This window comes from Callithrix jacchus, chromosome 22, assembly GCF_049354715.1.
Source record: "Callithrix jacchus isolate 240 chromosome 22, calJac240_pri, whole genome shotgun sequence".
NCBI classification, from domain to species: Eukaryota; Metazoa; Chordata; class Mammalia; order Primates; family Cebidae; genus Callithrix; species Callithrix jacchus.
In genome coordinates this window covers 32,566,808-32,589,047 of record NC_133523.1, presented here as the reverse complement: position 1 = coordinate 32,589,047, position 22,240 = coordinate 32,566,808, and the positions used below count along the sequence as shown (strand labels likewise).

General features: G+C 40.5%; 1 protein-coding gene across 32 annotated transcripts in view; it reads left to right on the top strand.

The window, feature by feature from the left end:
- The window catches only part of ZNF382 (zinc finger protein 382), a 44,240-nt gene extending 22,325 nt beyond the window's left edge, over window positions 1-21,915 (top strand). For all 32 annotated transcript variants that reach the window (XM_035284912.3, XM_054250328.2, XM_078359133.1 and 29 more), the window contains one exon: window positions 13,461-21,915. In XM_035284912.3, the coding sequence (XP_035140803.1) occupies window positions 13,461-14,881 (1,421 nt within the window). In that variant the 3' untranslated portion in view covers window positions 14,882-21,915. The remainder of the gene's footprint in view (window positions 1-13,460) is intronic.
- The last annotated feature ends 325 nt before the right edge of the window (window positions 21,916-22,240 follow it).

Below are 22,240 nucleotides of genomic sequence, written 5' to 3'. Positions count from 1 at the left end.
GGCATGTACCAACACACCTGGCTAATGTTTTTGTATTTTTGTAGAGACAAGGTTTCACCACATTAGCCAGGCTGACCTTGCAATCGCCTGCCTTGGCCTCCCAAAGTGCAGGGATTACAGGTGTGAGCCACTGTGCTCAGCCCTGTTCCAATGTTTTATCCATTCTTTATTTAGGTATTATTTATTTTTCCCTGAGTAGTAGGAATTCTTTCATATTTTGGATAGAAATCTTTTGTTCAATGTTTGTATTACAAATATTTTTCCTAGTCTATGGCTTGCATATTCATTTTAATGATGTCTTTTGATGAACAGAAGTTTTTAATATAACTGGAACAGAAGTCCAGAGAATCCCTGTTTCTTTTATAATTAATTATTTGATCTCTTAAACAAATATTTGTCTTTTCTAGATATAGTGAGGATGGTTCTCTTTTCTAGGTATGATGAGGATAGCTCTCTGTATTTTCTGTGTATATTTTGCTTTTATGATTAGTTCTGTGGTCCATCTCATGTTAAGTTTTGTTTATGACATGGGGTAGAGTTCGAGAATCTGTTCTTCTATATGGTTATCCATTTGTTCCATCGGTATTTGTTGACCAGATTACTCTGATGATCATAGAGAAAATTGATCAAATTTATGTCAGTCTATTTTTGGACAATCTGTTGTTTCCTTGGATATATTTTAAGTCACATTGTCAATACCACTTGGTCTTTGATTATTATAACTTATAATATGTCTGGAAATCATAATATCTGGAAGTCAGTTAGAGCTACTGAGGAGGCTGAGGCAGGAGAACGGCTTGAACCCAGGAGTTGAAGGTTGCAGTGAGCACTTTCTTTTCTTTCTTTTTTTTTTTCCAGACAGAGTCTTGCTCTGTCACCCAGGCTGGAGTACAGTGGCATGATCTCAGCTCATTGCAACCTCTAACTCTCAGGTTCAAGCAAGTCTCATGCCTCAGCCTCCTGAAGAATAGCTGGGATTACAGGTACACACCACCACACCGAGCTAATTTTTATATATTTTTTTTCTTAGCAGAGATGGGGTTTCACCATATTGGCCAGGCTGGTCTCAAACTCCTGACCTTAGGTGATCAGCCTCAGCCTCCCAAACTGCTGGGATTACAGGTGTGAGTCTCCACACCCGCCTTTCTCTAGTAGTTTTAATTAGATATAGTGATTATAATTTTAACCATTTGTAACCTTTTAAAAGAGTAAAATAAAAAGTAGATAGTTGTGAATTGTCTGCTACATACTAGCATTCTGTTACAGATTAGCAAATGTTATGAATACATCATCTCACAACTCTATAGATACATGATTCCTCATGTACAATTTTTCAGTGTTTAACAGATCCAAATATATTTAGTCTTTCTATTCTGTATAAAATTAAAGACCCAAAAGTATATAAATTTAAACTTACATTTGATAATAGTGTTTCAGTAGTTTATCTTACTTAGAAACTGTAAGTGACTATTAACTTAGCATGTCTATTAGGTTGCAAGTTACCAAGAAGATTTTGGAAATTGTTTTTAGGCAGATATTATAAAACAACTATGGAAAAGCCTATTTATAAAACTCTTATTCCACTTACATTGACCTACACATATAGTATTTGTTAAGTTTGGATTGTTCGTGAAAATTTCATCATGCATTGAACAAAACTAGCCATCATCTCAAGTTATTTCCTTGTTAATTATTTTTATAGCACATGCAAGTAAAAGGCAATTAAAAGCAAATCAAGAAAATCAGAAAAGTTAAATACATATGTTTGTTTTGTTTTCCCGCTGTGTTTAATGTATACAAAATAGTGCATATCAGACAACCATTTTTACTATATGTTTATTTGCTGATTCTTAAGTTGAATTTATAGTTTTTATAGTGTTAAAATATAATAGTAACTTACTTGACTAGTAAAGCCAAGTAGAATAAAAACATGTGCTCAGAGATGCACCTCTTTTTCTTAAACCAACAATATTAAATTCATCGTAGTTATCGAAATTTTATCCCAAGTCACATGAACTCGAAAGGCCTTTTGGTTAGTTCCTGTATTTCTGGGGTTGTTAGGAACATTTCACTTATATAAACACTAATTTTTCTCTTCAAACAATTTGAATAAACTCCTTTAAGGGGTTTGTAAATTAATTTGGCCGAGCTCTCTGGCTCTCACCTGTAATTCCAGCTACTCAGGAGGCTGAGGCAGGAGAATCGCTTGAGGGCAGGAGTGTGAGGCCAGCCTGGGCAACATAGCAAGACCCAGTCTCTGACAAAATGTATCCCAGTGCAATGATGTGTACCTGTAGACCCAGCTATTCAAGCAGCTGAGGCAGGAGAATCATTTAAGCCCAGGAGTTCAAGGCCACAGTGAGCTATGTACTACTGCATTCCAACCTGGGCAAGAATGAGACCTTGTCTCTAAAGAACTAAAATTTTTAAATAAATAAATAATCAATACCATCTCGAGGTAAGAAAATATCACATATACATAACATACATATATAAGACATACACAGGCAGACAGACCCAGAGATCTTATAACTTTCGTTCTAAAACATTAGCCAGGAATCAGTAAAATCGTATTATATTCTCATCTTCGCTCCACTTTATATTTTTATCTGAATTGTGTTTCTGACACATGGAACAAGTTAAGGTTAGCTGTTCAATATGTGGGCTAATGCTTTTTAGCCAGTATTTGTGGAAGAGATTTTCAGATTTTCCTTTTCCCTGTTATGTAATCTTATGGAACCAGTGGACTAAATTTTTCTTTCTTTTTTCTTTTTAGATGGAGTTTTAGTCTTGTTGCCCAGGCTGGAATTCAGTGGTGCAATCTTGGCTCACTGCAACCTCTGCCCCCTGGGTTCAAGCGATTCTCCTCTCTCAGCCTCCCAAGTAGCTGGGATTATAGGCACCCACCACCACACCTGGCTAATATTTTGTATTTTTAGTAGAGATGGGGTTTCACCATGTTGGCAGGCTGGTCTTGAACTCCTGACCCTAGGCGATCCACCCACCTTGGTCTCCCAAAGTGCTGGGATTACAAGCATGAGCCACTGTGCCCGGCCACTGTGGACTAAATTTTAGGTAAGTGACTAAGCTATCTGGATGTCTCCAAAGCTTGGCTGAGTGCATAAAATATCCACTTTGTTTCCAGTTAGCCCTTTTTTCCTTCTCAGCCACAGGTAGTTGCTTTTGGGTGTCACTGAGTCCTTTGAGTGCCCCCAATGTGGGACAGGGGACCTAAAATTTAAGTGACTATAGGGGCTAGAGTGGGAAGGGAAAGGTCTGTCAGGGTGGACAGAGAGATGGAGGAGTTCTGAAGGGCCACCTGTCAAAGGATTCAAGGGAACTGAAGGGACGATCAAAGTTGGTAAGAGGAGAAAGGAGGAGTGGAGCAGTGAGAGAGAAGAGGTCTTACAGGAGGCAGTTTAGAGAATCGTTAGTAAAGGGATGCCAAGAAGAAAGAAAGTGGAGGGAGTTGGCAGCACGTATACCAGCAGGGGAACATACACCATCAATCAACTGAGGAGTTCCTACGGGAGAAACAGGATCAGAGAGAGGCCTCGCAAAGTCAGGAATTTTCTAGCCCTGAGAGTCAGGAAGTGAATTCCCACTCAAAAGAAAGACCCAGGAAGAAAGACTTCTAGCCCAGCAGTTACCTTTTACAGAGGCCTGGGCCTCTAACCCAACTTCATTTAAACAGAGGAACCTAGGATTCTAACCCAGCCTCTAGAGTATGCTCAGAATCTAAGGAATCAAAGTGTTGTACCTGCTTCAATGGGAGTTTGTCCAGAGCAATGGATCAGGAGTCCGACTCACCAATGGGTTCCCAGTCAGTCAGTCAGGAGTAAAGACCAAGGCTCAAAAGATGTGCACTTGGGGTACCAGGTAAGATGTCCAGGGGTCCAATAATGAATCTGTTCCTACAAGCTGTGTTACTATAAATACTAAAGAAAAAGATTATCCTGACACTTATAAGGCAGATCTCAGGGACTGCTACAATGGGGTTTTGAAGTAGTGGGGAGAGAATTGGCTCAACTCTGAATACGGTAAGGAAGAGAGAAAATTTGTAGTTGAGGGAGAGGGTCAGTGATGGGAAATTACTGAGTGGATAGGGTAATTTTGCTCAGCTGACCTACCAGGATTCCTACTTGAAAGCAGGTCATGGTGATCAGATATCACTTGGAGGGTTTGGTGAGGTGAGAGATCAGATATTGAGAGTAGAGGATTCCAGCTAAACCGACTTGACAGAGTTCTTGCTAAAACTGGGCCCTTTGGAAGACATGCCCAAGGACTGAGCCTCGTTGATTAAGGTTTTATGGTGTTGTCCTGAGTCCTGAGATGTGGTCTTTACTCCTGAAATGTGGCCCTTCTGGAGTTTCAATGGAAAGACCAAAGTGGTTTTGTTTTGTTTGTTTTGTTTTTATCTAGCCCAGGACAAACCTGAATGGACCAGGGTTTTTTGTTTGTTTGTTTTTTATAGAGACAGGGTTTCACCATGTTAGCCAGGATGGTCTCGATCTTCTGACCTTCTGATCTGCCTGGCTCGGCCTCCCAAAGTGCTGGGATTACAGGCATAAGCCACCACGCGTGGCCTGGACCAGGGTTTTTTGGTCTTTTGTTTTGTTTTCCTGTTTTTCCACCCTGCTTTAAAATTTCCAGTGCATTTTAAAATATCAGAAAAGGACTGCCCCATATTGGTCTTCATGAATCCATGCTGAAGTATACTCTTCTAATATCGCGTTTCCAATTTGCTTATATTGGAACAAAGTTTTAACAAGGTTCCTGTTGGCACAGCGCTGGAATTGTAAACTTTTTCAGAGCTAAGCCGCCACTGAAATCTTTGCTCAGTTCCTTCAGAGCTCTAGCTTTCTTTCCCCTTTAGGCTCCTTACAGTCTTGCCCTGCATCAACATAGTTAACCAAGGCTTTGAGGGTGGCTTATGCCAACTTTGGGGCTCTGCTTTTTTGACTTCTCTATTCCCAGATTTTGTCGTCAAGTTACGGTAGCTCTGAGCTCCAACCTCTGATTCCCCAATACAGATGACTGTGCTTTCTCTTGGAGCTCCACCCTGTTTGTCATGCCTGAACTACTGAGAACATATATCTGGCTAAATGTAGCTCTTACTCAGTGTGGTTTCTTTCTCTCAAAGATTGCATCCACTTCAGCTTCTGGCTACTTTTGGTCATTCTTCAGTGCCTTCAAATAAGTGGGTTTTTATTTTTGGCAGGGGGGTGGTTTGGCTTTATCAGCTGGAGGATTGTTTTGATAGAAACTTCTTTGTCATTACCAAAATCTAGATGTCAACTGGGCACAGTGGCTCACATCTGTAATCCCAGCACTTTGGGAGGCTGAGGCAGGAGATCACTTGAGCCCAGGAGTTCCAGACCAGCCTGACCAACATGGCAAAACCCTATCTCTACTAAAAATGCAAAAATTAGCTGGGTGTGGTGGCACATGGCTCTAACTAATGTCAGGGACTCAGGGGGCTGAGATACATGAGTTGCTAGAACCCGGGAGTTAGAGGTTGCAGTGAGTCTAGATCGTGCCACCTCACTCTAGCCTGAGTGACAAGAAGGATTCTGTCTCCTTCAATCAATCAATCAATCAATCAATCAATCAATCTAGATGTCCAGACCAGCAGTTCTCAAACTTTCTAGTCTCAGGACATATTTACAATCTTAAAGTTATTAAGGACTTAAAAGAACTGTGCACATGTGTATGATGTTGTAACTGGCTCAATTCCAGCTGCTCACTGCTCCAGAGGTCAAAAACATGAGAAGGGAGGAGTGGTGAAAGGAAACAACTTGATTAAATGCTAGCAGATGGGAGTTGGAAAGGCTTTTGCCTCAAAGAAGCCATCTCTATATTTTGGGCTGAGTGAAGGGGGTGTGAAGGAAAACGTGTGGAGGGGTGGTGCAGGAGAGCACAGGCCTTTGTGTCTTGTTCCGATGGTTATCTTGAGTAATCGCTCTTCTGGAGGTTTAGTTTGCATCATACTGACTTTGGCCTGACAGTGATGGGCTATTCATAAACCTCCTTAAGTGAGAGGATTCTGCAGCTGGGTCTCTCTGCCTAGCTTGTTTCAAAATTGGCTCCTGGAATCTCTAAGCAAGCACATAATTAGATAAGTAAACACTGTTAACGTGGAAGTGCCTGGTGAGAAAGTGAGAAAAAGTTTCAAAGTCACTCAAGGTTGAAAGCAAAAAAGGAAAGTTTTAAAATACATTTGAGGCTGGGAATACTTGGTTACACTATTAGAAATTAAAAGGGAAATTTAAAAAATATTCACTAATTAACTCATTTTAAAACTACAATATAAGAAATAAGAAACAATAATTCCATTATATGTTTACATAAAGTCATATTTTTTAAAAAGATAACTGTTCCCTAAAAGAAAAAATAGAAAAGTGGCATTGTTTTACATGACTGAAATTTATTTAATATCTGGATCAATGGAAGGTAGCTGATTTTCAAATCTGACTGTGCAATCTATTAAAATATGTGGTTTATATTGCAATAAGATTGAGCCTCCCAAACTCCAAACAGGAAATGCTCCAAAACACAAAACTTTTTGAGCACCCATGTGATGCTCAAAGAAAATATAGAAAATTAGCCTGGCGTGGTGGCGAGTGCCTATAATGCCAGCTACTTGGGAGACTGAGGCCAGAAAATCGCTTGAACCTGGGAGGCAGTGGTTTCAGTGAACTGAGATTGTGCCACTGCACTCCAGCCTCTGGGTGATGGAACGAGACCCCATCTCAAAAAAAAAAAAAAAAAACAGACACAAAAAAACACCACAAAAATTAGCTAGGCATAGTGGTGGGCACCTGTAATCCCACCTACTCAGGAGGCTGACATGGGAGAATTGCTTGAACCTGGAAGGCGGATGTTGGGGAGAATCAAGATCACGCCATTGCATTCCAGCCTGGGCAACAGAGAGACTCCATCTCAAAAAAAATAAAAATTACGCCGTGTATGTCAAAAAGTAAGGCTGGGCACAGTGGCTCATACCTGTAATCCCAGCACTTTGGAAGGCTGAGGTGGGCGGTTCACCTGAGGTCAGGAGTTTGAGACCAGCCTGGCCAACATTGTAAAACTCTGTCTCTACTAAAAGTACCAAATTAGCCAGGCGTTGGTGACAGGCACCTGTAATCCCAGCTACTCGGAAGGCTGAGGCAGGAGAATCCCTTGAACCCGGGAGGCGGAGGTTGCAGTGAGCTGAGATCGCGCCACTGCACTCTAGCCTGGTGACAGAGCAAGATTCTGTCTCAGAAAACAAAACAAAAAACATAAAACCTAGGGCACAAAGCCACTTTTTGCACAATCTCTGTAAACCATCCAGAACCAGTCTGTGGTCAATGGTCATTTATCAGGAGAAAGTTACTGAAACCGGTCCCTTGTCCAATTAAAGCTGTAGTTATGGGTTTTAGAAGGTGTCAGTCAGCTTCTGGGAGTCTGCTAATCTCCAGGCCAGTGCTTGCTCCGCTGCTAGAGATAAAGAAAAGACTTGCGGCAGTTAGAACATAATTCATTGCTTAAGTATAGGGGTGCATGATTTAGCCTTTGCCTGCCATGGTCTGAGGTCTTATTTATAATTTGGTATCCCTGGCATAAAGAATCTACTCCATCAATCTTATGATCTCTATTTTAACAAACATAAGTGCTTTATGCATACTTCATTTTATTTTGTTGTTAAGTATGTGAGTTGAGGTCTCACTCTGACCCAGGCTTAGTATAATGGTGCAGCCAGTCACAGCTCACTACAACTTCAAACTCTTGGGCTCAAGTGATCCTCCTGCCTCAGCCTCCTGAGTAGCTCGGACTACAGGCAAATGGCACTGTACCCACCTTTTTTTTTTTTTTTTAATTTTTGTAGACAGGTTTTACCTGGGCTAGTCTGAACTCCTGGCTTCCAGCAATCCTCCAGCCTTGGCCTCCCAAAGTTCTGGGATTACAGGCAAGAACCAGCTCACCCGGCTTATGCATACTTCTTTAATCATCACAGAATATTGAAAAGATGTACAAAGATGAAAATTTCATATAATTAATGATTTTTTTCTGCTCTATCAAGAACATTCTGAAATGAAACCTTTTCTGAGTATGTGGCAGTTAGAAATGCAGTGATTATTATTATATATTTGGTGCCAGTACTTTGATTTATGCTAATGTACCAGCATGTTATCCACTGTATTAATTGAATTTTTTTATTTTTTATATTTTACAATGTCTTGACATTTTTAAGGAGTCTTGCTTCCTGGAGAGAGACTGCCCCTCCCACAGTTAGCTAATTGCTGGAGACAGTGAATAGCTTGTCAGTGAGCCCACCTTTCATAAAAAACCAACCAATCCCAAGTTCATACCCCATCCACCTCCTTTATCCAGCTCCCATACCCCAGGCCAATATTTGCTCTGCCCTAAATCACCCAGGGTCAGAGACTGCCCCAGGAACCCACAGCCTGCCAACATGAGTCAAACGAGCCAGTCCTAAGCTGTTTTCTCTGCCTTGCCTTTCCCCCAGAAACCCCCATGAAGGTTCTGGCCTAGGCTTTCCCTGTGCTCCTTTCTGCTTCTTGCCTAAACCTGCTGCTTCCCCATGTGGCTCATGTGTAGACTGGCATTCCCCCTCCCCTCAGAAAAGGTACATCATAAAAATGTTCTTTTAATGGCACTAGCTGCTCTGTTGTCACTGAGTCACCACCATAAATTAAAATCCATGAGTATAAACGAAACACCTACCATTGCTTTTGACCCATTAGTGCAAATATAAACACAGAAAAAAAAGACAAATGAAGTGTTGTTATTAATGAAAATCATTTTACCCTGCATATACTCCCTTTTACCCAAGTAAAGGGACTCAAGTACTACAAGTTTATGAATCACACCTTAGGAAATGGTGGTTTAGTTGATGTTGCTGTGTGTGTGTGTGTGTGTGTGTGTGTGTGTGTCAGGGTGTTGCTTTGTCTCCCAGGCTGGGGTGCAGTGGTGTGATCTCAGCTTACTGCAACCTCTACCTCCCCGGTTCCCTGACTCAGCCTCCTGGGTAGCTGGGACTGTAGGCGTGTGCTACCACACCTGGCTAATTTTTGTATTTTTAGTAGAGATGGGGTTTCACCATGTTGTCCAGGCTGGTCTCAAGCTTCTGACCTCAGGTGATCCACCCGCCTCGGCCTCCCAAAGTGGTGGGATTACAGGCATGAGCCACTGTGCCCCACTGAGATATTACTTCTTTTCTTTTCTTTCTTTAGCATTTCAGTCCTCTATCTTCATCCTTTTGTTATAGTCCCCTATTTATAAAAGAGAGCATTCTTAAACCTATCAGAAAAATAAAAATTATTGTTTAATATCTTTCTTTCTCATAGTTTTCACTTTCTTCTCTTTCTTTCCTTGGGCAATGCCTTATACTTGTTTTCTGCCTGAGTCTCACATCCCATTTTCACCATGAGACCTACCACCAGGTTCCAAAATCCGTATGCCTGGAATCAAAGTGATAATTTCAGGATCACGATTTCTTTCCAATAAACTTTTGTGTTTCATATCATAGTGCTGAGCATCATTCTTGATATCTGCCCACCTGGATTTGGGTGGAAAATACTAACTCATTCTCATCCTATTTCCCTGAGTACATTATCACATCTTGTTTGCTTTTATCCCCCTTTTGTACTTTGTCTAGGACAATAAATATTGTTGACTAAATTAATCTTGTTTCATTAGGCCTCTCCTTGGTATATTTCTGATGTGTCCTTTAAGCATTTTCTTCACCCTGAACTCTTGACTTTATAAAAGTCCTGCAAGCTACAATAATCTGATGAATTCTCAAATGTATTTCCTTGTTTTATATGAATGGCTTTCAGATAGACTTCCATATATATACTTGCAAAGTTAACCAACTATGAAATTGGAGGGTACAGTAATCCATACAAGACCACCCTTACTTCTGACACCAGCTGTAAGTTTGGGAATCCCCAAGACTGCCCTTAGATTAGATAATTTTCTTTATTTTGAGACAGAGTCTCACTCAATCTCCACCTCCTAGGTTCAAGCTATTCTTGTGCCTTCGCATCCCAAGTAGCTGGAATTATATGCATCTGCCACCACACCCTGCTGATTTTTGTATTTTAGTAGCGATGGGGTTTCACCATGTTGGCCAAACTGGTCTTGAACTCCTGACTTCAAGTGATCCACCCACCTCAGCCTCCCAACGTGCTAGGATTACAGGCATGAGCCACCATGCCCAGCTAGGTTCAATAATTTACTGAAAAGACCCATGGAACTCAGTGAAAGCTGTTATGTTCACAATTATAGTTTGTTACAGAAAAAGATTAAAATCAGTCAAGGGAAGAAGGACATGGGTGGAGTCCAGGAAAGCCCCAAACATGCAGCTTCTAGGTGCCCTCTCTCTGTGGAGTCATGGAAGCAATCCTGGCAACTGTATAAATTTGCATACAGGGTACTGCTAACCAGGGAAGTTCAGCCCGGCCTCAGTGTCCAGAGTTTTTACTGAGGCTCCGCCACCTAGGCCTGATTGCCCACATGGCTGAGCTCAGTTTCCAGTGCCTTAGGAAGCTGAGCTAATGCTTGCTGCATAACTCAAAGTTCCCACCCTAAATCACATTGTTATTGTTTGGCCAGCCAAAGACTCCCTGGCAAACAAATAAACTCCTATTAGCCATGATGACATTCAAAGGGCTCAGAGATTACCACACTGAAGCTGAAGTTAAAGGTTAGATATTGTGTTTGGCAAGGTTAAATTCTTTACCACACAATATTATATGTCATTTAGCTAAAAGATCATGTTTCATTTCCTCCATGAAATACCTTGATTACTGTATAGACTATGTCTATTCCTTTTTTATGCACTCCCATTTTACTTAACATCTATAACATGTGAGCAAATACGTCCTCTGATATGATCTAGTAATTTGATACCTAATTCAACATTGTTTTATATGCCATTTCTTTCTCCATTTGGTTAATTGTTTCCCCAAAATAAGATCCTCTCTTTTGTCTTTCCTTACTGCAGCTTATAACAGAGGCCAGGTATTCAGTAGTTATCTTATTGATTGTTGTACCATGCAAGGAAAATATCTTTCTCTTCCATTTAGAAATCATTTACTACTAAGTTCTTTTAGGTGTACCTGCCAATATTTTATCCCCTAACCTCAGATAACGGTGTGTAAATGTATACTCAGAAGATTTTAGAGAATATTGTCAATAAAATATTGACCTATAAAAACATGAGTTTTAGTTAAGAAAGCAATATTATATTATCAAATTGTGGACTTTATATAGAATGATTATGTTAAAATCCCAGGCTGTTGGAAAATATCTTGAAGTGAACGTTCCAGATCATAATTATATTACAATTTCAAACAGATGGGATACTGAGAGGTAGAAAAACTATGTGAAACTTTAGCTGGGAGCAGCAGTCACTTCTGTAATCTCAGCATTTTGGGAAGCCAACGTGGGTGGATCACCTGAGGTCAGGAGTTCAAAATCAGCAAGGCTGACACAGTGAAACCCCATCTCTACTAAAAAATGTAAAAGGAAGAAAGGAAGGAGAGAAAGAGAGAGAGAAAGAACTATGTGAAAGCTTTAAGAAAAACTGGCTAGTAGCATATAAGAAAGAAAAAAAGAAAAGAAAGACTGTGAAAGCTTTAAGAAGAATTGGATAGTAGCATATAAGAAAAAAAGAGAACTATGAAAGCTTTAAGAAAAATTGGGTAGCAGCATATAAGAAAGAAAGAAAAGGAAGAAAGAAAAAAGAAAAGAAATAAATGAAAAAGAAAGAAAGACTGTGAAAGCTTTAAGAAAAATTGGTTAGCAGCATATACTTGGAGGTGTTTGAAGTTCTTAGGAAGACAATATAACTTCAATTACCAATATAGATTAGTTTTACATGGCCTAGAACTGCACATAAGTGGAATTGTATATGTACTCTGTTTCATAAAGCTTATAGTCTGCAAAATATTTGAGATTTGTTCCTGTTGTTATTGTGTATCAGCATTGTTTCTTCTTATTGTGAGGTAGTATTCTATTGTATAATATATGACATAGTTTTACCTGTTAATCTTTTCATGGATATTTGGGCTGTTCCCAGTATGGGACTATTATAAATAAAAATGTAAATCATAGATGAGATGAATCCATCTTTAAATTGCCCTCCCGAATATGCATCATAGTAAGGCAACAATAGTAAGATATACAGTAATTTATTTTTTAAATAGTAAAGATTAATCAATGCTCTGCACATACATTGAATAATCCAGTCCTTTATAGCTCCAATAGGGAATAGCAGAATTAAGATATGTGACTGTATTGGGAGGAAAACTCAAACTTATTCTTTCCTAAAGCTGAAAAAAGTAATTCGGCAAATTGAAAGAACGAAGTTAGAATTCATGGTGAGGAGAATTTCATTATTGACCATCTCTGGCAGAATACATTGATGGTAACAGCAATCAGAATACTACAGTGCCCGGGCACTGTGGCTCACACCTATAATCCCAGAACTTTTGGAAGATCACTTGAGGCTGGGAGTTCGAGATCAGCCTGGGCCACATAGGAAAACCTCATGTCTACAAAAAAATGTAAACATTAGCTGGGCATGGTGGCACACACCTGTAGCCCCAGATACTTGGCAGGCTGAGGTGGGAGGATTGCTTAAGCCCAGGAGGTCAAGGCTACAGTGAGCCGGGATCACATTGGGATCACATCACTGTATTCCAGCCTGGAGGATAGAGCAAGACCCTGTCTCAAAAAAAAAAAAAGAATTCAAATACACATACACACACAACCGTGATTATATTCATATTGGAAATATATTTTGTCTTTTGGTGTATTTTATAATTCCTCATGGGAATATGTTTTCTAGATTCTCTGCTTTCAAGAGAAAATAAATTACAGTTATATGGGCAGTTAGGGCCTAGACTATAGACTAACGTTTCTGTAAACACTAGGAAAGGAGCTGAAAAAGTTAATTTACCATGCATAGGCAAAATGGAAGTGAAGAAGAAAGAATTGGAAGCACTCATAGCACTTACTTAGGTGTGAGGGGATAAATGTGAAGCTTTTCATTTCTTCATAAGTAATTTTTTGTCATTTGCCTACTGTTCAGTACCCTTGGTAGGCTTACTTCAGCAGCTCTGAATCCTCCATGCCAAGGACAATCCCTCTTTTATCATTCTTTCTCTTCTGCTCACTCATCCTTGTTTCTTACACCTTTTCAGTGCAGCTTATATTTATAACATGCCAAAGATATGAGTGTTTTTTCTTCTGCTAGTTTTTCTTCATCTTAACAGTGTAGCAAGATGTGTATTTATGTTCATACATTTTCCCTACCAAGAGGGAATTTATTCTGGCCTTCTTTTAGATCACAGTAGTGAGCTAGTCCCACCATAGTTTGTCTGTATGTACACCCAATCCATAGCATTTATGTGCAGACTTACAGTGTTAATTGTATTCTTTTCTAGAAGCAGATGGGAAAACTGAAGATGTCTTAGTGAAGTTCAAAGAATACCAAGACAGGCATTCTAGATCCCTCATACTTATTAACCACAAAAAACTAATTAAGGAGAGAAGTAATATTTATGGTAAAACACTTACTCTAGGCAAGAACCATATTTCAAAAACAACACTATGTGAATGTAAACCTGATGGAAAAGTTTTGAAAAATATTTCAGAACTAGTCATTAGAAATATAAGCCCCATAAAAGAGAAGTTTGGTGAGAGTATTGGATGGGAGAAACCACTTCATAATACTAAGCATGAGAAAATTCATCCTGCAGTGAATCTCCATAAACAAACAGAAAGAGTTCTCAGTGGTAAACAAGAGCTTATTCAGCATCAGAAGGTTCAAACTCCAGAGCAACCATTTGACCATAATGAATGTGAAAAATCCTTCCTGATGAAAGGAATGCTATTTACACATACTAGAGCTCACATAGGAGAAAGAACCTTTGAATACGATAAAGATGAAATTGCCTTCATAGAAAAGTCAAGTCTCAGTGTCCATCCAAGTAATCTTATGGAAAAGAAGCCCTCTGCCTGCAACAAATATGGGAAATTCCTCTGCAGAAAGTCTGTTTTTATTGTGCCTCAGAGACCTCAAACAGAAGAGAAACCCTTTCAATGTCCTTACTGTGGGAATAGCTTTAGAAGGAAGTCATACCTCATTGAACATCAGCGAATTCACACAGGTGAAAAACCTTATGTTTGCAATCAATGTGGAAAGGCCTTCCGTCAGAAGACAGCCCTCACCCTTCATGAGAAAACACACATAGAGGGGAAACCCTTTATTTGTATTGATTGTGGGAAGTCTTTCCGCCAGAAGGCCACCCTCACTAGACATCACAAAACACATACGGGGGAGAAAGCCTATGAATGTCCTCAGTGTGGAAGTGCCTTTAGGAAGAAGTCATACCTCATTGATCACCAGAGAACTCACACAGGAGAGAAACCGTATCAGTGTAATGAGTGTGGGAAGGCATTTATCCAGAAAACAACCCTCACTGTGCATCAGAGAACTCACACAGGAGAGAAACCCTATATTTGCAATGAATGTGGGAAGTCCTTCTGCCAAAAGACAACCCTCACTCTCCACCAGAGAATTCACACAGGGGAGAAACCGTATATTTGTAATGAATGTGGGAAGTCTTTCCGCCAGAAGGCAATCCTCACTGTTCATCACAGAATACATACAGGAGAGAAATCCAATGGCTGTCCTCAGTGTGGGAAAGCCTTTAGTAGGAAATCAAACCTCATTCGCCATCAGAAAACTCACACAGGAGAGAAACCATATGAGTGTAAACAGTGTGGGAAGTTCTTCAGTTGTAAGTCAAACCTAATTGTCCATCAGAAAACTCACAAGGTAGACACCATGGGAATTCAGTAAGTAATGTGACTTTTTTTGTAAAAAATTTTTTAAGTCATAGTAAACCCTGTACATGATGTTGCTTGCTATTGTAATAATATACAACAGTTTAAGGTATCCTACTGTTTGCCAGCCTATAAACACACACACACACACACACACACACACACAATTAGACAAATTACATGACAGAAATCATTTAAAATCCAAATTTTTTATTACTAGCTTCAGCAGACAAAAACTTCCTCTGTCAAGGTATTATAAACATTTAAAATCACATTTTCCATTTCAATACACATCTTTCTGTTAAGCAGTAATAAACAGTTGGCCAACTGACTGTGCTCCATGGACTATAGAGTGAGTAGACATTCTTTAAAAGAAGGAGGCATGAACTGTATTTCGCATTGCAAATACAAAATAAAAATTAGTTGTTACTGCCTCACAGTTGACCATGATTCTGACTTCTAACATTACAAAGTAGTTTTTACATATTATAAATCATTATGTGTCATGTATTCTTTCATATACAGCTTATTACATTCATCATGTCCCTGAGTCTGATCATTAGTGCATGTAGCAGAAGTTTATTTTTATTCAGTATAGAGTTCTATTATATGATTATATCACAATTTATCCATTCTACTGTTGATGGACTTTTACATTGTTTACAGCTTAGGGTCATAATAAATAATGCTTCTGAGAACATACTTGTCTTGGTGCACATACATGCATTTCTCTTGTGTATATACTTAGGAATGGAATCGCTGGGTCTTAGAACATATGTGTATTCAGTCAGATACTGCCAGACAATTCAGAACTTTCACCACATGAGATCACACTGAAGGAAAGCAGCTATAAGTTTTATCAATATGTGCTGGTTCAAACCAGAAAATTCATGCTAGAGGAAAAAATCTATCAATGTTATTGTGAAAACTGGGGATGTGAATATATAAGATTCAGCCAGAGCCCATATCTTCCAGACAAATGTAATAAATGTGAGATTGCTGTTAGCCACAGCTAATGCCTTATTGGAAAGCAAAAAGTCTACCAAAGAAGGAGAAGCAGCCAACATTTTCCTCATTCAACATCAGAGAATTCCAACTAGAGAAAAGTCCTGTGAGTGTGTTGAAGTTGGGGCATGGGGAGGAATATAGTGTTCACCCATGGCCTGCATCTTACTGGTCAGGTACAAATAATGAATATGGAAAAGCTTACAGCCATTGTTCAAATATTACACTATATCAGGGAATTCACATAGGATAAGAACTCTTCACATGAAATGATTCTAAGAATGACTTTAACTGTTGCTCATTTCTTACACAACACTGAGGAATTAATACTAAAGAAAGGAAGATTAAAAGGAAACAAATGGGGCTTGGGACTTTTAACTTTGAGGAAAGCTCTGTTCCGTGAAAGAAGTCTAGCCATACCAAGACTATAATCCTAGCAAGTCTATGTGTAAGACACCCTGTTTAACAGCTGGAGCTGAGCTCCCAGCCATCAGCTAACATGAGCTGCCAACCATGTAAGTAAGTGAGGCCTCTTGGACATCTAGTCAAGACTTCAGATGACTGTGGACCCTACTAACATAAAACTGGAACCACAAGAACTGCCCGGCTGAGGTCTTCCCAAATTCCTGGCCAGCAACCAACAAAATGGTCAGGCTTTTTAACTAAAAACAATTTTTTTTTTTTTGAGACGAAGTTTCTCTCTGTCACCCAGGCTGGAGTGCAATGGCATAGTCTTGGCTCACCGCAACCTCTGCTTCCCTGGTTCAAGCAATTCTCCTGCCTCAGTAGCTGGAATTTCATGGGCCTGCCACCATGCCTAGCTAATTTTTTTTGTGTGTGAGATGGAGTTTCGCTCTTGTTGCCCAGGGTGGAGTGCAATGGCTCAATCTCGGCTTACTGCAACCTGCGCCTCCCAGGTTCAGGCAATTCTCCTGCATCAGCCTCCCAAGTAGCTGAGATTACAGGCATGCGCCACCACTCCCAGGTAATTGTTTCATTTTTAGTAGTGACATGGTTTCTCCATGTTGGTCAGGCTGGTCTCAAACTCCCAACCTCAGATGATCTGCCCACCTCGGCCTCCCAAAGTACTGAGATTACAGGCATAAGCCAGCATGCCCAGCCAACTAAAAACAGTTTTATTTTTTATTTATTAAAAAAGTTTTTATTTAACTTAATTGTTTTATTAAAAGGGAAAGTAATTTTTTAGTGTCTATTAGGATATAATAAAAATAAAGGTATAAGGCTGTGCTAGGTGGCTCATGCCTGAAATCCCAGCACTTCGGGAGGTGGAGGATCACTTGAGCCCAGGAGTTCGACACCGGCCTGGGAAACACGGCAAAACCCCATCTCTACAAAAAATTAGCCAGGCATGGTGGCACGTTCCTGTAGTCCCAGCTACTCGGGAGGCTGAGTGGGAGGATCACTTGAGCCTGGGAGGCAGAGGTTGCAGTGAGCCAGGATAGCACCAGTGCACTCCAGCCTGGGTAACAGAGTGAGACCCTGTTTCAAAAATAAATAAATAAAGGTATAAATATCTGGATTCTAGAGTCAGTAAACAAAGATACGGTGATTGCTACTAGGTGATTTTGGCGTGAAAAAAAAAATGGCCGTAAAATACAGTTGAAGATTTGGCTGTATTTTTGGCTTACGATTACATATCTTAACAACTCAATTGAGGGGTTCATATATGTTCTCTTGCATTTTTTGGCACTAAATTACATTCGCATACATCCCAATTTTGCACACACACAAAAATGAATATAGCCCCCAAAAGACCAGCTGCAGATAATGCAGTCCATCCTCAAAAGACCCTGTGCTGTCATTTCTCATGACGTTCAGTTAACAAAAGCACAGAGAGAAATCAAGGTATGAAATCTAATGAATGTCCATGAAAGAGGTACTTTTGAATGCTTTAAAGAAAGTCTAAATGAAGTTGTGGTTTTTTTCTTTTTTTTTGTTTTGTTTTTTGTTTGTTTGCTTGTTTGTTTTATGACAGAGTCTCGTACTGTCGGCCGGGCTGCAGTGCAATGACACGATCTTGGCTCACTGCAACCTCCGCCTCCTGGATTCAAGTGATTCTCCTGCCTCAGCCTTCCAAGTACCTGGGCTTATAGGCACCTGCCACCATGCCCAGCCAATTTTTTGTATTTTTAGTAAAGTTTCACTGTGTTGGCCAGGCTGGTCTCAAACTCCTGACCTCGTGATCTGCCTGCCTCTGCCTCCCAAAGTACTGGGATTACAGGTGTGAGCCACCGTGCCCGGCCTTTTCTTTTTCTTTTCTTTTTTTTTATTCTTTTGTTTACTTCAGTTTTATGTGGAATTCTGTTTTGTTTTGTTTTCAGACAGAGTCTTGCTATGTCACCCAGGTTGGAGTGCAGTGGCGCGATCTTGGCTCACTGCAACTTCCACCTCCCGGGTTCAAGCGATTCTGCTTCAGCCTCCTGAGTAGCTGGGACTATAGGCACATGCCACCACACCTGGATAATTTTTTAATTTTTAGTAGAGATGGGGTTTCACCATATTGACCAGGCTTGTCTCAAACTCCTGACCTCAAGATCCACCTGCCTTGGCCTCCCAAAGTGCTGGGATTACAGGCATGAGCCACCACACCTGGCCTCTTTTTTTCTTTTCTTTCTTTTTGAGATGGAGTTTTGCTTTTGTTGCCCAGGCTGGAGTGTAATGGCATGATTTCAGCTCACTGCAACCTCCATCTCCTGGGTTCAAGCGATTCTCCTGCCTCAGCCTTCCAAGTAGTTGAGATTATAGGTGCCCACCATCACACCTGGCTAATTTTTTGTATATTTAGTAGACACGGGGTTTCATCATGTTGGCCAGGCTGGTTTCAAACTCCTGACCTCAGATGATCCACGCACCTCAGCCTCCCCAGGTTCTGGGATTAGATGAGTGAGCCACTGTGCCCGGCCGAAGTTGTATTTTCTAAAGCTATTTACTTATAAGCTGCTTCTCCTTAGGAAAATTTGGCCCTATGGTTTATATTTTGGCATGAAACAACATTGGGCTATATTCCAGAATCCTGCTTGAAAATTCTTTTGAAGAAATCAGAAATTTTTTCTGCACTTTTTTTTTGAGACAGGTTCTCATTTTGTCACATAGGCTGGAGTACAATGGTGTCATAGCTCACTGTAGACTTGAATTCCTGGACTCAAATGATTCTCCTGCCTCAGCCTCCCAAGTAGTCAGGACTACAGGCGTGTGCCATCACTCTCAGTTAATTTTTTTTAATACATATTATACATATGGGGTCTTGCTGTGTTGCCCAGGCTGGTGTCAAACTCCTGGCCTCAAGCAGTCCTCCCAGTTTGGCCTCCTAAAGTGCTGGGATTACAGGTGTGAGCGATTTCACTCACTTGAGAGATTTTTCGTGTTATGAATTGATAAATACAGCATTGCATCACTTAATGGGGATGCATTCTGAGAAATGCATCATTAGGCAGTGTCACGAATGTGTAAGCATCACAGGATACAGATACAAACCTAGATGGTACAGCCTACTACAGACCTAAGCTCTATGGTATAGCCTGTTGCTCCTAGGCTACAAATCTGTACTGCATGTTACTGTGCTGAATACTATAGCCAACTGTAACACAATGGTAACTATTTGTATATGTAAACCTGTATATAACCTAAATATAGAAAAGGTACAGTAAACATATGGTACTATAATCTTATGAGACCATCACTGTATATGCATCATGGAACGAAATGTCATATGGTGCATGAGTATTTTTCATCCAACTTTATTGCTTAGTGAAGTTTGGGCAGCTCTAAGGAGCAAACATGGTTATGGACTCTAAGTCAACTTGGCCTAAATACATATGACAAAATAGATGTGATTTTGCAAATTCATATTTTGTAGACCTGACTGCAAGGTCATAAGACATATGCATTCATCAGTTCAAAGGACTAACAAGACTCCACAGAGCATACCCAGGAAATGCTTTTACTTAGAAGTAAAGGATGTGGCTCAGCAAAAGAAAGGGAAAATAAGCATTGGGGCTTAGAATCATCGAGGAGCATGCTCTTCAGTGGTTTTATTCATACACAGACTGCACCCTGTATCTGAACTGAACCACCAAGAGCTGTATGAAGCTTGGTTTGGGGAGAGCTGATGGCAGGACTTCTTGGCATGGGTTTTTTTGTTTGTTTGTTTTTGAGATGGAGTTTCGCTCCTGTTACCCAGGCTGGAATGCAATGGCACGATCTTGGCTCACCGCAACCTCCGCCTCCTGGGTTCAGGCAATTCTCCTGCCTCAGCCTCCTGAGTAGCTGGGATTACAGGCACGTGCCACCATGCCCAGCTAATTTTTTCTATTTTTAGTACAGACGGGGTTTCACCATGTTGACCAGGATGGTCTCCATCTCTTGACCTTGTAATCCACCTGCCTCAGCCTCCCAAAGTGCTGGGATTACAGGCATGAGCCACCGCGCCCGGCCTGTTTGTTTTTGAGATGGAGTCTCACTCTGTTGCCCAGGCTGGAGTGCAATGGTGCAATTTCAGCCCACTGCAACCTCCGCTTCCCAGGTTCAAGTGATTTTCCTGTCTCAGCCTCTCAAATAGCTGGGATTACAGGCATGTGCCACCATGACCAGCTAATTTTTGTGTTTTTTGTACAGATAGGGTTTTGCCATGTTGGCCAGGCTCCTGACCTCAGATGATCCATCCACTTTGGCCTCCCAAAGTGCTGGGATTACAGGCATGAGCCACTGTGCCCAGCCACTGTACGAGTTTTTATGCCCCTCTGTTCACTTGCTACGTGGTCAAGCCAGGCTATCTAACTGGTTATGTGAGTTTAAAAAAGTTAAAAAGCCATCATAAACAAATTGGCTCTGGGAGTCTCCCAGGGAGTATCAGACTTTAACCAACACCTCATATAGTCAATCATATTATCCCAACCGAGAGTCAGAGCCAGACATCCAGGCATCATGGAGATAATGTTAGAGCTTTGCAGTCTGACTGTAAATCAGCTCCATCCTACAAACATAGTTCCTATAACTGCTGTGTATTTCCTTATAGTGTATGTAAACAAGCATATCTCCTTACCCTCTCTGTCCCCAGTATCAGATAGTGCACAGTGCATCTCAAATGTGATCATTTCTTGCCAGGTAACACTTGAATTTCTCTACTATTTCTGGTCTAGCAATAGAGCCAGGCTTGCCATGGCTACTTCAGAAGTAATATGCAACAGCAAAAAGCACAGGCTCTAACACTAGTCTTCAACATTCACCTGGGATGCTCTACCATTTGAGATATTCATCAGTTTATAATCAGGCTTTTCAAAACTCTAGGTATGTGACAATACCAAGTGCTGACAAAAATGTGGAACGACTGGAACTTTTTTTTTTTTTTCAACTTTTATTTTAGATCAGGAGTACAGGTGCGGGTTTGTTACTGGAACTCTCATACATTGCTAATGGGAAAGGCAAAATGATAAAGCCGTTCTGGAAAACAATATGCCAGCCTCAAAAAGTTACACACCCTATATGACCCAGCAATCCCACTTATAAGTATTTATCCTAGAAAAATGGAAAATTATGTGCACACAAAAACCTGTACATGAGTAAGTGTCATTTACAATTTGGAAAGCTGGAGACAAGCAGATGTTCTTCAGTGTGTAAATGGATACACTGTGGTACATTCATAGGATGGAATTCTACACAATAACAACAACGAGCTACTGAAACATGCAACAACGTAGGTGAACCTTGAATGCATTACGCTAAAGGAAATAACCCAGTCCCAAAAAGTTATGTACTGTATGATTCCTTCTATATGACGTGCTGGAAAAAGCAAAAATATAACGACAGAAAACGGATCAAAGATTGCTGAGTGTTTGGGGTGGGGTGGGATCTGAATACAAAGGGGGTGCATGAGGGAATTCTTTGAGGTGTTGGAATTGTTTTGTATCCTGCTTGTGGTCATAGATAACAAAAATCTATGCATGTGTAAAAAATAGAAGTATACATACGAGAAGGTGAACTGTACTGTCTGTAATTTAAATAAATAAAAACCCTAGCTCTGCTTCATCAGCAGCAGTACCTCCTGATTTGTGTCCCCAGAGATATCTTTAGACTGGCTTCTGAATTACATATTCAGTAGTAGTCAGTCTATACACACACACACACACACACACACACACACACACACACACACAGGCCTTGGCCATATGGTCTCATAATTGTTCCTCAAATCAACTCAAAACATAAGGAACACACTGCACTTAGCCCATATTTGTAAACTCCATCCAGATGCTCACCCCCCAACTGGAGTGGCAGGCTTCATCTCTGGGGGGGCACACCTATGGAAGATGGAACCCAGGTTGTGTGTTCTGTTGGGTATCTCCAACACATC